Raw genomic sequence first — 16,324 nt, 5'->3', positions numbered from 1 at the left:
CCCCAGAATGCCCTATACCCCTGCTAGGAAGAGATGTCTTATATAAATTGGGGGCTACTATCCTCCTAATAAGAAACAAACTGGAGACTGGCATCCCCTTAGATGAAGGGCACAAGATGATAATGTTAATGGTTGAGGAAAAACTTCCTTGGAGTAAACCTCAAGATTTGGGCCCAGAGATGAGTGGACTGAGCTGTGGGAGCCAGTCCAGTGATAGCATGCCTAAAACTGGACATACATGGCCCAATGGAAAACAGTACCCTCTCCATAGGGAAGAATTTGTGGGGCATTGTCCCTGTGATGCAAGACCTAATTGGCCAGGACCTTAGTAGATCACGACAATCAGTGTGTAATACCACCACTGTCCCCATAAAGAAACCCAATGGGGAATACTGACTGGGACAAGACCTCAGGACAGTCACTGAAGCCACCGAGTATATACATCCAGTAGTCCCTAATCCCTATACCCTGCTGGCCTCTCTACAGTCCACATGGACCTGTATTCTGCATTAGATTTAAAAGATGCCTCCTTCTGTATTCTGTTAGCCTCAGAGTCACAAGAAATGTTTGTTTTAGAGTGTCAGAACCTGAACATGCACAAAAATAACACTGCTGGCCAGTTCTACCCCAAGACTGCAAAAATTTCCCCACAATTTTAGGGCAAACTTTAGCTAAAGACCTCAAATATCTACATGTGGAGTTGGGAACCCCTCTCCAGTATGTAGATGACATTCTGATCCCAAGTCCAATATAACTGGTTAGCTGAGATCATGGTAAACCTTGGCATGAAAAGCATAATCAGTCAGATAATTGAGACATGCCCTACCTGCACAATACACAACCCCAGCACCAGACCCCCAAGAGTCCTCCCCAGATAAGGCCCATTCAGACCAGGGGGACACATCATGGAGAAGATTGTCAGATTGACTTTACTGTCATGCTAGTACTGAGCAATGTCAGGTATCTCTTGGTGTCTTGGTGCTAATAGACTCATTTTCTGGATAGATAGAAGCATCGCCCTCCAAAAAAAATAAATAAATAAATAACTGAAATGACAGCTGAAGTCGCTCAGGTGTTACTATAAGAAATAATCCTCAGGCTTGGGCTCCTGGGATCCATACAAAGTGATAATGGTCCAGCATGTGTGCCTCAAGTGATGAAGGGATAACCGGTACCCTAGGCATAAACTAGATCTTGCTCTCAGCCTAGAGATGCCATTCACCCTGGAAAATAGACAGAACCAATCAGGCCTTGAAACTAGCCTTAGCCAAGCTACGTCAGCAAAACCAAGGAAATTGGATTGTGTCTTCCAATTGCCTGACTGTGCGTGGGTTAGCCCCAAGGAATAAGTTAAAATTAAAGGCATTTGAAATCATATATAGTAGACCCATTCCCCAAGCCTGTAAAGAAGAGACACCTTAAGCCCCTTGAAATGACACAACTCAAGTTTGCTCTCCAGGCAGGAGAAACCAGAAAAGCCCTCACGGGATATGATGAGCAAGTGCTGCGCAAATAACCTGGCCCTGCACCCCCTCCAGCCAGGAGACTGGGGGCACCTAAACACCTGGAAGACAAGCCTGCAGAATCAGCTCACTCTTAAGTGGAACAAACTCCACTAGGGCATCCTAGCCACCCATTCTGCCCAAAGCTGCAAGGGGTCACTCCATGAGGACATCACACTGGAGTGAGGATGGCCCCTGAGTACCAACCTCCAGAGAGACAACCTGGGGCAGCAGACCCCGTGACTATGCGTGTGACCGTCTCTCTCACAGGAAGCTTCTCTTCTGAAAAACAACAAAAGTGTGACCAGGGAGGGTCAGGCCCCGGCAGCGAGCCGCAACGACAGGGCACACTCGCCTACAGGCAGAAGGCCTAGACGCTTTCACGTCCCCGTGCATCTGAAAGTGCCCGGTGTCCTTTGCCTCCTGAAGCTTAGACAAACACGGGCTGCTCAGTTAACACGAACAATTAGGCTGAAGTCTGGTGACGACCAACCATATATCATAGGCAGCTGGGGGGAGTTCCCCTCCACCGCCTGGGGTCATGATGATGCCCCAAATCACCAGGAAGCAGTCACAGGAGATGAACCTGTGCCCCACCCCGACCCTAACACCCCACAAGAATGAGGAGCAGGACAAAGGAGGGATCTGTCATCGGCAAAGCCCAGTAACGGCCCATTAACGATTCCCGGGAAGCAAAAATAGAATCTGGGTAATAAAATAAAGTCTAACCTTTCTTTTCCTTTGTGCCATGTCTGGTTCCACTTGTTCCTGCGGTGTTGCATGCAGAGGTCTCCACCCGGCACCTCAGAGCAGGGGTCCTGGTGTGAAACTGCTGCCCCGGCTCCTCAGCCCGGCGGGCAGCGCCCAGGAGCGCCGAGCATGACGCTGCAATTCAAGATGGCGCCGCGGGCCGTGTGCAGAGATGCTGCGCCGGGCCATGCGGTCTGGAGCCTCGAACTGCGCAGCTGCAGAGGCCCTGCGATGGCTCCGCCCCCTGCCCGCCCCGCTGACGAGAACCCCGCCCTCAGCCTGTCCGTCTTGCAGCGCTTATGCGCTAGAATACCGGCTCACTCCTCTGTCCTTTAAGCAAAGACTAAAGCTTTTCTTTGCTTCTTAACTGAACCCAGTCTCAGTCTACTGCCTTGAACAACAGGGGCAGGAGGACACTCAGAGCCTGATTCAAAGGCTCGGTAGCAATATCACATTTAACATTTTAACCACAGGAGTAGAATGTGGTAAAGGTGATGTGCAAATCCTGAAGCTTGCCTTGAGAGGCCCGAAAGACTTAGCTTTTGTAAAACAACCACTGTCCTGAAACAACCCTGGGCTTATGGAGCTCAATACATGCTGCTGGAAAACAGAGAGATAACTCAGGTACCTAAGATAATTGCCAGTGAATGAGGCTGTCTTGGAGGCATCTGCTCCATCCAAACTATCAGAGCGTGACCAGGTAAAACCAATAGAAGAACCACCCAGCTGAATCCAACCCAAACTGCAGAACCATAATCGAATAAAGGGTTTTTATTTTAAGCCTATAAGTTTTGGTTTTGTAATTTGAAACTACTAATTTTTGATTAAATTCTGTGGTTTTAAGCCACTAATGTTTTGGCTTAGTGATGTTTGCCAACACATAGCAATAGATACCTTACATACACAAGGCAGAAAGCGGAAGATAAACACGAAAGTTTCACGGGACATACATAGAGTTCTGAGGAGACCTGTGGTCTGAGAGATAGAGTCTTCCTCCATAAAAAAGAAATGTGTTCCACTGTAATTGACTGTTCTTCAATAAATAAAAATTTAATTTAATTTAAATTTAAACAAATGTATTCTATCCAATCTCTTACCCCTAAGAAAGAGACAGAGAATTTCATGGGTGTTTAAATTTGGAGATAACAGCCTGTATGTTGGGGTGCTACTCTAAATCATGGAGGATTGATGTGTGGGGACTGGATACAATTTTCAGCAGAATCTGCTGGCATGGACCAAGCAAGAGAGAGTTGAGTCACTTTTGGATGAAGCAAATTATCACTTGCAAAGTTAAGAAACAGAGAGCTAATAGCTGAGTGTGAGAGAGATCAAGCTGAAGTGGTTGGAGGAGTAAGATGATGACTATCAGTTACAGCTCTGAGAACAGCTGCCGCAGTGGGGAACACGGCTTGATTTTCTCACCCCAAGTAAGTCCCCTGAAGTAATTAGAAATGAACACCTTACTTTTTCTGTTTTCTTTTTTTTTTTTAAATTGAGCTATAATCGGTTTACAATGTTGTGTCAATTTCTGGTGCACAGCATAATTTTTCAGTTATACATGAATATATATATATTCATTTTCATGTTCTTTTTCCCTGTAAGCTATCACAAGATCTTGTATATATTTCCTGTGCTACACAGTATAAACTTGTTTATCTATTCTATATATACCTGTCAATATCTACCAATCTTGAACTCCCAGTCTTTCTCTTCCCACCTCCCCCCTGGCAACTACAAGTTTGTATTCTATGTCTGTGAGTCTGTTTCTGTTTGACCACCTTCTTGAAGAAGTTTGTCTTGTACTTCTGATCTCTCTCCTTTCATAGAAAAAGGTGATGTATTTTACTCTCCCACAATATCCTGTATCATTAGAAAATATAAACAGATATACATGGTACAAGGGTGAACTGTACTGGACTTCATCTTTGCATCACCCATTTTCCTGGACTTGCCTTGCTTGTAGCTAGAGATTCCCTAGCAGTGGCCTTCACTTCACCCATGACATTGAGAGACCACAGGTGAAAAGACCTTTGGAAACTATTCTCCATCTTCATGTCTCTTATGGTCATGACCTGACAGGACCTGGGCTCACACCTATGTGGACACTTCTGGAATCCTCCTCAGAGATTCCTTGTTGCTTCAGAGGTGGTAGCTACTGCATGACATGATCGGAGCCTAAATATGCTCAGTGTTTTCGCATCAAACTCCCTCCTGCTCTGAATGCCCCTGGTGCTGTTTGGACTCTGTCCTTTCCTACAACTGCAGGAAATGTCCAGTGACATGGCCAGAGACTGCAGAGAAATTGGCCCACTGTGAGGTGAGTTTTGGCCAGTGGGAAAGGGGTGTTAATGAATATATTGTTGCCTTTCCTAGCTATTTACAAATTGTTTGGAAAATAAACATATAGCCTCTATTAAAAGGTCCAGCGAGATCAAGAAATCAACTGTAGTAGGCAGCTCATAAGTGCCCTCAGAAAGTATGAAACAGTAATATTATTTTCCTTTTTGGACATTGTACTAAAAAGGAAGAAGGAGGTGAGACGAAAGTAGGAAGTAGAAAGAAAGTAAAGCAAGAATGAGGGGAAAGGAAAGGGTAGAATTAGGAAAGGAATAAGAAAAAATATTAATCGTCAAAAGTCAACCTTAATGGTTTGAAGTCAAACAGTAAAAGAATGAAATTCTGCACTATGATCCATTCCAGGTATAGGTTGAAAGTGAAATTTTTCCCATCAGTTTCTCCAGAAATCTGCAGAGATTCAATTAAAAATAAAAACAGTGAACCCCTATAGTACTGTTGAATCCACTATTTTCCAATCAAAAGGAATTTCAAAAGAGTAGAACAATTCAAAATAAAAAAATACCTTCAAAAATAATTTTAATTCATATGTTATATTAAATATCAACTAATTTATATTAAATACATGTAAATATATATGCACATTATTCCAATAAACAAGAAAAACAATGATAAGACAATTACATATCTCTGTTTGCTGCAATGCTTTGGATTAGTGCTATGGTTCTAAATGCAAAGATTAATTGGTTTTTAAATATAGCAAGTTAAAGTTTTTTATTTTTTTTAACAAGTTGAAAAGACATCTAGAAATTAAAGCTCATTTTTAATTCTCTGAAGTGGCCCTGATTATGGAGGGAGACTTTGGGGGAAAGGCTTCCCCCAGGGTCCTTGACATTTTGTAGCATTCTCTTTAAAATGACCTCATAAGAAGAATAGAAAACAGTATTTGTTGCCAAAGGCACTGTGAAATGGCAGATTTCACTTGGTGAGAGACAGACCAGGAACAAGATATGACTTCTACTAACTTTTGAGTTTTTAGGGGCAATGACACTCTGAAATTAATTATTTACAAAGAGATTCTTAAGGCATCACTCTTAACTTTATTTTGGACAGTTGCACCCAAATTATCTCAGGAGAGGTAGGAAAAGAAAGCAAAACTAGGGTCGTGGACAATACTGGTGAGTTTTTATTCTTCTAAAACTAATATTAAAGTTTTGTGGAAAGGGTAATTTAATCAAATTTATATATTTTGAATGCTTGTAACATAATTGCAAGATACTAAGAAATAAGGAGAGAATAAAAGGTTTAAGTTGATGAAGTGCATTCATACAAGATGATGAGATAGGACACTTAGGATTATGAGTAAGAAAATGCCAATAATTTTAAAAGAAAGTGAGATGTTACCATGTTTGAAATGCTCAGGAAATGGAGGAAGGAATTCTTTGAGACACGTCTTAATTCAGGGAAAAAGAAGTGTTCCTCTTGAATCTTAGTGTATAGACGTTGGAGGTGCAATTGCCAGGCTTGTGTTTAAATGCTCAGTTTCTCCTGGATGCGAACCTGGTAACATAATTCACCATTGTCAAAAACTGCTATGTCTTGAGCTCTCTTAAATTGAAGGGTTCTCTCAGTGGAGAATAGTTTTGTTTTTTGCTTTTGATCCAAAGCCAAAGGAGGATGAGCATGTAAAAGCAGGGAGATGTATTTGAGTGTGAATTTGAATTATTATTATTGCCACTGCTATTAGCACCATTATTATTATTGTTGTTAGAACAGGCAGATAGCTAGATATGAGCAGAGAAAGGGGAACACAGACCAAAAGGCAGAAATTGGACAGAAAAAAGGGCCACAGGCCAAATGCTGGAAACCACACATCATGTAAGCACCAGGGGTCCCTGGGCAGAGAAAGAAAAGCAGGAACCTCTAGGTTGATAAGTGGTCACACCTTTGAGGGTGATAAGTGTCCCAGAGGCCAATGAAGAAAGGTAGGAAAAGGTAGGAATCTCCAGTGTCTGAATGTGCCCTTTTGCTCATTATGCCCTCATTTCAATAAAATTAGCCTTGCAGATTAGAACTATCATCATGCACAGAAGCCATGACACTTCCAATCCAGACTAAATAAGGACAAAAATCCCTCCTCTCTTCAGTAAAGTGAAGTTGGGATGAAAATCTGGGAATATGACCTCGGCCCTTTCCTTCCTAATGAAGGGGGCATATTCTGCCCATTCATTTTTACATTCTAGGCAACCAACTTGCCAAAGAATCTCAGGGTAGCCACTCACCTGAGCCTGCCCACTCTCCCCTTGATAAATTATCTCTTCCCTTAACAAATTCTCACTGTGTTTTTTTTACTACATCTTGTCTCAGAATTCTTTCTAGGATGCAAGAAGAACCTGGAACACCGGTTACATCCACCAGCAGCATTATCATTATTTTGTACTGTATAAGAGAAGGCACACCGGTAACGATCATTCCAACAAGTCTAATACGCAGATCTAGTTTCCCAAAAGCTGGGAATGCCAGGCACCACATCGCTGCAAAGGGCAGCTGAGAGCACAGAGCCCATTAGGAACTGTAAGCTCTGAACGTGAGAGATTGCTGGGGGATGTGTCCTTAGGCGGACAGAATTCCTGATAATATCAAAGACACCGTGCCATCCTATGCAACCCTAGAACTAAAGGAGTCATTTACATCTTTGGCTTGATTTGAAGAATAACTTGTGAGCCCCTTTAATCAAAACTATTCCGCAGTCCCCTCTCCACACATTCATTTCAGCGACCTCACTAGAGTGTCTGAATTTCCTCCACTGAAGAGTCACCCATTAAATTTGAATATGAAGTGGTGGTGAGGTTAAGTGCAGAATCATTTTTTCCTTTGTCTTTTTATTTATTCATTTATTTTAGCTAACAGACAAATATTTAAATTACCAAGACAAAGCAAATCCTCGGGAATCCTCAAACACTGAGTTTAAGGTGAGATCTCCCTTCCTTTCCTTTCAAATCAAACAAGGTTTGATGTGTCTCCAGCAGTTTCTTCTGTCACTTTATCTTCTTTTGCCTCTGCCTCCTTTTCAGGGTTTCATGGCTATTCCAAGATGAAAGAACTGATTTAATTTCATAATAGAAATAACGGTCAATATTACAGATGAGAGTGAAATTAAGACTTTCTCATTTTGCAAATGGGATAACAGATGCTCCATGAAACTAAATGATTTATCTTAGAGTTACAGCACCAACATCTCAGAATCAGATTTGTATCATCTTGGTTCTCTTTTTACTACAACACACCACTCTTTTATTTTTTAACATTTTTTTTATTAATAGTCATTTTACAATGTTGTGTCAAATTACAACACAATACTCTTGAATGTGAGAGATTGACATTAAATAGGGGACTGAAAATTCATGTACACAAAGATCAGAGTTTAATAAGAAGGAAGACCTGCAATGTCACCCAATCTTAACTACCTGAGTGCTCATGGCAATATTCAGAAGGGAAATGTGGGCTTATGTTTTCATTTCCATGTCAAAAATAAGATGAACATTTTCAAAATATAAATGTTACCATATCCCCAAATTCAAAAGGTGATTCAAATTTAGGTTACATGCCTTGGACAGATTAGAAGAAAGCAATTTGTTAGAAACAGATGAAAGAACCTTCATGGAAGATGAGGGAGGTGAAACACTTGGTTAGATGTGTGACTTAAAGGATTTGTTTTGTTTCTCTGGACTTCGATGTAAATGAATGGACTATCATATTGAAATAAGATGATCAGAATTTGTGCATTTCAATTTCTTTAGGTATACATGCCAATTAGTAGTAAGTACACATTTATCTATTTTTAACTATTCCAATTATTCATTTGTTTTGAGTTAGAAATAAATATTGTTGGTCCTTCTTATGTTTTTTTTTTTTTTCCAGGTAATTTAAGTGCCTTTTGGGAACTTTGCCTGCCAGACTAATTCCATGGAAAAAATAAACAATGTAACTGAATTTGTTTTCTGGGTTCTTTCTCAGAACCCAGAGGTTGAAGAAGTTTGTTTCGTGGTGTTTTCTTTCTTCTAGACTGTCATTCTTCTGGGAAACCTCCTCATCATATTGACAGTTTATGTGGGACATCTTTTCAATTCTCCTATGTATTTCTTTCTCAACTACTTGTCTTTTGTGGACATTTGTTATTCTTCAGTCACAGCTCCAAAGATGATCGTTGACCTATTAGCCAAGAGCAAAATTATCTCCTACGTGGGGTGCATGTTGCAACTCTTTGGGGGACATGTCTTTGGTTGCACTGAGATCTTCATCCTTACTGTGATGGCCTATGATCGTTATGTGGCTATCTGTAAACCTTTACACTATATGACCATCATGGACCAGGACAGATGCAATAAAATGTTGCTGGGGAGCTGGATAGGTGGGTTCATACACTCCATTATCCAAGTGGCTCTGGTAGTTCAACTACCCTTTTGTGGACCCAATGAGATTGATCACTACTTTTGTGATGTTCACCCTCTGCTGAAACTTGCCTGCACAGACACATATGTGGTTGGTGTTGCTGTTACAGCCAATAGTGATACCATCACTCTGGGGAGCTTTGTCATCTTGTTAATCTCCTTTACTGTCATCCTGGTGTCCCTGAGAAACCAGTCAGCTGAAGGCAGGCACAAAACTCTCTCTACCTGTGGCTCCCACATCGCCGTGGTCATCATCTTTTTTGGTCCCTGTACTTTCATGTATGTGCACCCTGATACTACCTTTTCAGAAGATAAGATGGTGGCTGTGTTTTACACCATTATCACCCCCATGTTAAATCCCCTGATTTATACATTGAGAAATGCAGAAGTAAAAAGTCCAATGAAAAAACTGTGGAGCAGGAGGGTTTTATGGGAGGCTAATGCTAAATAGAAGTAGAAATTCAAGGTGGATGATCTTAAATTTTCCATTCTGCACAGTGAAAACAATAACAACTTCACAGGGTTGTTTTTTTTTCTTTAAGGAACAGATGAGAGAATAAAACATTCTACAGAAGTATGTTATGATTTATCATTATTATTGTTGTTCTAATTCTTCATAATCAGATGATTTTCTGAAATATCTAGGACAAAGAAATCTTATTAAACTTGGATTTCAGGATGATCATACTCAGCATGACAATTTCCTCCTTGCCCTTTTTCCCTTTTTTCATTTTCTTTAAAGAATGAGAGTCTACTGTGAATTACCTAAGGCTGTTTTATGGTGTTTAGAACTGTGAGCACTCGATACAAGTAGTTTGTATGAATGAAAGTATACAGAAACAGTGGCAAGGATCTGAGCTAAGGCATCCTGATGTAAGTTCTCCAAAACAGTGAAAACAGCCTCATCTGGTTGGAATGGGGAGACAGGGAAGGTATGTACAGAATCTCAAAGAGATGAAACACAGGCTTAGAAAACAAAAGGCCTGTTCTCATCCTCTGGGCTTGGGGAAAAGTTCTTGCTTTTTCTACAACTCATTTTCTTTACCAGAATGATAACTAAATTGGAAAAACAAATACCTCTAAGATCCCCATTTTCACTGTAGCATCCCATTAATGTGCTTCTGCTGACTGACTCTCACCTTTAGTTGCCGTCTGTAGCTAGCACTCTTTATGTATGTAAAGCACTAACAAGAAAAGCTGGAGAAACTAAATAAAAAACAAAGACACCTTTGATGAATACATGATTGTGTCTCAATCAACAGGGTCAATTTGCTGAAATTTCCTCCATATTTCCTCCAATATTTGAACCAGCCAGCTTCACTGAAAATAGTGAGCCATTTATCACTGCTCGGCTAACATAACCTGATTTCCAGCTGTGGATCCACATTTACTCTGGAGAAATAAACATGCATTTCTTAAGTGAAATTGTAACAGAGGAGAACAAATCCTATTTCATATTGAATCTATTCCTTTAGCTCTAACATTTGTGCTCTGTTCCCTGTGCTTAGTCATGCTGTCCACACCTTTTGTAAAAGACTGTTGCCTATACCCTGAAATACAGAGGATAGCCCATTTTCAAGGCTCTGGTCTTTAAAGGTATAATACTTTTCCATTCATATAGAAATAAGTTGCAAACATTTGTCTTACTGGAGGTTCATAGGAAGATTGTGACTAGACCTACCAGGACAGCTGGAAGAACAAAGGATTCCAGCACCAAGAAGTCTGCAACAACCAGCCACACCCACCCCTTTTTTAGTACAAGTTTGATAAGATGGTTCTTTGGGATACTAGTCCACTATCTTCTCAATCTGCTGAATTTCCAAATAAAGCCACTATTCCATAACCCAACAACTCATCTCTCAATCTATTGGTTTGTCATACAGCAAGTAGTATGGGCTTGAATTCAGTAACAAACTGAAACTCACCCTGATGACACAATCCTCCTTCACTTCACCCAACCTGAGCTTTATTTTTCCACAGCAATAAACACATCACTGACTATCTCTCTGCTATTGTTTCATTCATTGTTTTACAAGTATGATTATTCAAGTTATTTCCCATACCTGGGTATGTGTTTACAGTTGTGGGGGGTGTGTGTGCAGCACAAACATATTATGTCAAGGACTATGCATCGTTAGTGCTTTAAAGAGTAATCTCTGATGTTGGAGTACTCACAGAATAAAAGGTAAGAAAGATCAAAAGGCAGCAAGACATCTGGACTAGAAGATATAGTTAAGAAACCCTTGCCCCAGACCACAGGGATCCGTGTGTATTATCCTCAACTTGGACATATACTCACTGGATCTCTATGAACTTCTCTTTGCTCAACTTAAAGAGGTGATTAGGTTCTCAAATTTATCTGATCATTGAAATCATCATGAGAGGTTTTTGAACCAATAACGGCATCTATTCAAAGAGTTTCTGATTCAGTCGGCCAGTGTTAAAGGGTATAAAAAAATCAGTATCTTTAACAATCTCCTCTGGAAATTTTTAAACAGGCAGTGGTGCATCTAAGATCTTAGATTTGGAAACACTGGGACTAGGTGATACTGGATGTTCTTTGAGCACAAGGGGTTTATGAACAATGAAACCCAAAGAGCCCTAACTTCAGATGTATATTCCCATCCGTTCTCCTATAACTTGAACTGAACTTAAGAAACTGTGGAATAAATAAATGTTATCTATTTGATAAGTTTTGTCCAAGATACTCTTTCCTTTGTGTCTCTCCACTAAAGCCTTAACTATTAAGGAATAGTAGTAATATTGATGGTCTCACGTCCCTAGCAAGGTAAAAGGTGACAGATTCAATACTCTCAAAGACCAAGAAACAGAACATATAAAATAGTATTCAAGTTTCTAACAGTGACTTTATAAACTTACTCCTGTTCAGAAAACTTCCTCAGAGTCAATTCTAATCAGAAGAGCTCAGAGAGTCTGCTCTTCGTTCCTTGGAGAGAGGTGGCCAAGAATCACGGCAACTCAGACTCTCCCCAGTTTCACTAGGGGTGACTCTTGTCAAGAAGATCACCGAGACTTGATCCGTGGATAGCACGATCAAGCTGTAGACATGGGGGTCCTGAGGCACCTTCTTGATACTTTGGTGACTCCAGCCTCCAGGTCTCAGGTGATCCTAGATGACATCAGAAGTCTCTTCCAATCCATAAGGCTTGAGGATTCTTGTATAAATTAAAGAAACACCTCAATGTACCAAAAGTGATTTTAGCTTATGCTTTCCAGTTGGTTATACCTGTGTCTTAGTCTAATCTCCCTTATTTCTCCCTAATATGAGGTCCTGCCTGAGTGGAAATGAGACAGATTTGCATAGTATGCATGATGGAAGAAAACATCAAAATATACTATCAGCATGAGGAACAGTGAGGACTGACAAAAGGCATCCCAAAACACCCATCTCTTTAGCTATGTGCCTTCTCAAATTCATGGCCTTTCACATACTGGGAGATTTTCCAAATTGCACATTTACAAAGACTGTCAGTTTGCTTACTCATGAAGACTTTTAAAAAGAGATGATAATTATAATCATAGAATTACATTTATGGGATTGAACAAATGTTCATTATCCATTTTGAAACTTCTAATTACCACCAATAAAGTACTGAGTATTAATTAGAACAACTTCTGGAAGTATAGTGTGAGTATTATTTGTTGGGAGATAGTTGGTGGGGCCAGTGATGTGAGTTGGTAAGAAGAATTTATCAGAAAGGGAGGTGTTTAAGAGCAAGGAAAAGGTTTAATTGTTATGTTCCTATAGGCAGCAGCGGGTCATACAGGCAAGAGGTGCCTGCGTGTCCTCCAGGAGGAATGTGCAGATTCTTTTATTGGGGAAGGGGTTGTGAACATAAAGAAGTAGGGGAACAGCCTTCTGATTGGCTGTAATTGAGGTGAGGGACTGTGTTACACAGGAGGATAGTAGATTTACAACTCCAGTAAAATGGAGACACGGGCTGACAAATGAAGGTAGTGGAATTTATGATTCTGATAAGGCGGAGACATGAACTGTGACAGGTCAGCCTGAGCTACGGTGAGGCTAGTCATTTCCCATTTCCCAGCTGTTAACTGTGCTAAACAGCAGTCAGAAATTTACCTCCCAAAGAGGAGCAGGACGATGCCTAAGGGCCAGAAGCTGGTGGGGGTGGGGGGAGTCAAAGGGCCTCAGCAGGCATCAGTTGGCACCTCAGTCTTATTACATTCTATTGAATTATTTTAGAAGAGTGATTTGTTAATGTAAAAAAAATTAAAGTATAAAACACTTGTAAAATTTTTGGCATTTTTAAAAATTATTGAGTGGAAACCTCAAAACTATGGAAGTTTTTAGGGCCACTCTGTGAGAGATGTTGCAGTCAGGGTATCTGTTTCCTAAAGGAGGTCACAATTGCCAGACCATGCTGCCTTTACAATTTGCCCTGACAAGAGTTCTCTGATGCCCATCTGTCAGGGTTATGAAGGGCAGAACATTCCAGAATGTCAGTCACAAGTTCCAGAGTGTCAGAGCTGGAAGGGATCTGGAGATCATCAGATCCACTCCCCTTGTACACAGTCTCAGAAAATTAAAGTGACAGAAATTGGTAACCAAGCAGGATCTTGTGGGGCCTTCCCAGGACAGGGCCCTCCCCCATATCCTCTGCTGTAGCTCAGCTCTGAAGAACCCAGGTAATAGTATCTCCTATAGATTTCCTGAGTTTTTCAGGTGCTAAAAACCACCACCAAAGGGGAGAAGTTAACTACCTGATGATCATGAGCATGCAGCCCCAGACCTTCTGGCACCTAGGGGTTGATAGTGTTGACAGCCCTGTTACTTCAACATCAACCAATCAGAGAACTATGCATGAGCTAATCATATACCCTGCACCCCTCCTCCCTTACCTGGCCTTTAATATGCTTTATTGAAACCTTTGGGGAGTTCAAAGTTTTCTTGGGCATAAGCCACTTCATTCTCCTTTCTTGGCCCTGCAATAAACTTTCTCTGCTCCAAACTCCAATGTTTCAGTTTCTTTAGTCTCATGGTGCATCAGGCACTTGAACTTGCCTGAGGGGTCATCTGTCTTCATGGCTTGCAGCTTTTGATGACAGCACACCACCTATCTGCACCTAAAAGATTTGTCAACGTTACAGATTCTGTGATTAGAGCCCAGTCCAGCAAAGGGTGCAAACACCAGAGGCTTAATCTCCCTTGAGAGAGTTTATCCCATCACCACACTTTCCTCATGGCATTCCTCATGTCTGTGTTTCTCAGGGTGTAGATAAGAGGGTTGAACATGGGGGCAGTCATAGTGTAAAACAAGGCAAAAATCTTGTCATTACTGACAGAAGCAGCCATGGGGACATAGGTGAAGATGAGGGGCAAGAATAAAGTGAACACAACAGTGATATGTGAGCCATAGGTGGAGACGGATTTGCGGAAGCCCTCAGAGGAGCAGGTCCACAGGATGATGATGTAAGAGATTACCAAGGCAACAAAGGTTAAAATGGACAGCACCCCTGTGGTGGTGATGATTGCAATTACCAACAGACTAATGTCGGTACAGGCCAGCTTCAGCAAGGGGAATATGCCACAAAAATAGTGGTCTATCTGACTGGGGCCACAGAACAGAAGCTGGATAATAATCAATACTTGCATGATGGAATGGACAAAGGCGCCGACAGCAGATGCCATTATGAGGCCATAGCACACCTGTCTGTTCATGATGACCATGTACTGAAGTGGTCTGCAGATGGCTGTGTAGTGTTCATAGGTCATGGCCACCAAGATGAAGATCTCAGTGGCACCAAAGAAGTGAGCATAAAACATGTGGGCCATGCAGCTGTTGTAGGAGATGGTCTTCTGCTGGGCCAGTAAGTCAGTGATCAGCTTGGGGGCCATGGTGGAGGTAAAGCAGACATCCGTGAAGGACAAGTAGCTGAGGAAAAAGTACATGGGCTGCTCTCTGAGGCGGCTTCCCCTGATGGTGAGAAGAATGAGCAGATTTCCAGAGAACATCGCAATATAGCAAAGTGAGGACAACACACAGCAGGTGACCTTCACATTGTCATCACTGAAAAGCCCCCAGGAGGATGAATTTTGTGATGTTTTTATGTCCCATTGCTTCTGTGGGTGTAAGCATTTAGAGGGGGATGTTAGTATATCTGAAACATGCAACTTTTTGAAATGATTTATTTTAAAAGTCATTCATTTTTTCAGTAAATACATATTGATTGTTTCATATGAAACAATCACTATAATCAGCACTGAGGGTACAACAGTGTACAAAATACACACAAACTCTACCCATAAGTAAAGTTCATTAGAGCAGACACGCAGAGACGCCAACAGCACAAATAATTAACTCACTGTAATTACGATAAATTCCAAAGTCTCGCACTTACCAAGATCAGCAGGATGAGTATTTAAAAGATGAAACACTCAAAGTTTTGGGAGTCAATTTGGGGATGCAATTTCAGTATTGTCCCTTAAGGGTGATGTTTGAATCTCTGGTATATATGAAACAGCACTGACGTGATCGGTTCTTCAAGGGCAAGAAGGACCCTATAAGTCTTAGCCCTTCCCAGTCACTAAATCTGTGCTAAATCCTGAAAGCTCAGTCATGTCATTAGACTTCGTGATGTCATAATTTTAAATATTGATCCTCTGGATGATAATTTCAGATAATGCATTAAGAGACTTTTCCCTGAACATTTAAAAATCAAGGAAGAGATAAAGCAAGAATCAGAATTTTGGGGAAAAGGTAGCCCCATTGTATGGTCTTCTGGCATATTTATGGCTTCCTGAAATCAACCTTATTCCCCAGGTCATTTTCCAGTCTAACCCAGGAGATCTCATCATTCTTGCCCTTCAGTCACACTTTCTGACACATCCTTTTATGACGTCACCCTTGGAGGGGCAGATTGCATATGAAGATTCTTTTTCACTCAATCTCTTTCCATCACCTTGTATCTCTTTGAATTGAATCACTTTTCTTCCCAGTCTCATTATACTTCATGGGAACAAATCCTTGAATATTTTAGTTAAAAAGGAAATATTTCTTTGGTGCAAAATATAACACAAATCCCTTACTTCCTTTCTGCAACCTGATCTAAAATGTATCAAAAAACTACTAAATTCAGTTTTATATAAAAGATAAAACCTACACATTGAGAGCATTTGTCAGTCTGTTTATGAGCAGTTATAATAGTAATTGAACACTGAACTTTACTCCAACTGACTTTTTAAAAAGTCAATTTTTCCTAAATTAATCAATGTACTCAATAATTAAAACAAAAGTTCTAACAAAGTTTTTCATGAAATTTGATAATCTGATTCCAAAATTCAGA

General features: G+C 40.8%; 2 protein-coding genes across 2 annotated transcripts; one reads left to right on the top strand and one right to left on the bottom strand.

Moving 5' to 3' along the window:
• The first annotated feature begins 8,507 nt into the window (after nucleotides 1-8,507).
• LOC105094817 (olfactory receptor 4S2) lies at nucleotides 8,508-9,449 on the top strand. Its single transcript, XM_010986910.3, is given in 1 exon segment — nucleotides 8,508-9,449. A coding segment is annotated over 1 exon segment (936 nt). The 5' UTR covers nucleotides 8,508-8,513.
• Nucleotides 9,450-14,204: 4,755 nt separating this feature from the next.
• LOC135320024 (olfactory receptor 4P4-like) lies at nucleotides 14,205-14,993 on the bottom strand. Its single transcript, XM_064482414.1, has one exon. It carries the CDS (start codon nucleotides 14,991-14,993, stop codon nucleotides 14,205-14,207), a length of 789 nt encoding a protein of 262 aa, XP_064338484.1.
• Nucleotides 14,994-16,324: the final 1,331 nt, after the last annotated feature.

The sequence above is a fragment of the Camelus dromedarius genome, chromosome 35 (assembly GCF_036321535.1).
Source record: "Camelus dromedarius isolate mCamDro1 chromosome 35, mCamDro1.pat, whole genome shotgun sequence".
NCBI classification, from domain to species: domain Eukaryota; kingdom Metazoa; phylum Chordata; class Mammalia; order Artiodactyla; family Camelidae; genus Camelus; species Camelus dromedarius.
The sequence above is the reverse complement of the archived record's forward strand: the minus strand, read 5'-3'. Positions and strand labels throughout refer to the sequence as shown.

Coding starts and splice junctions, on each gene's coding strand:
- LOC135320024 (XM_064482414.1), bottom strand. CDS start 14,993: ATGTTCTCTGGAAATCTGCTCATTCTTCTCACCATCAGGGGAAGCCGC.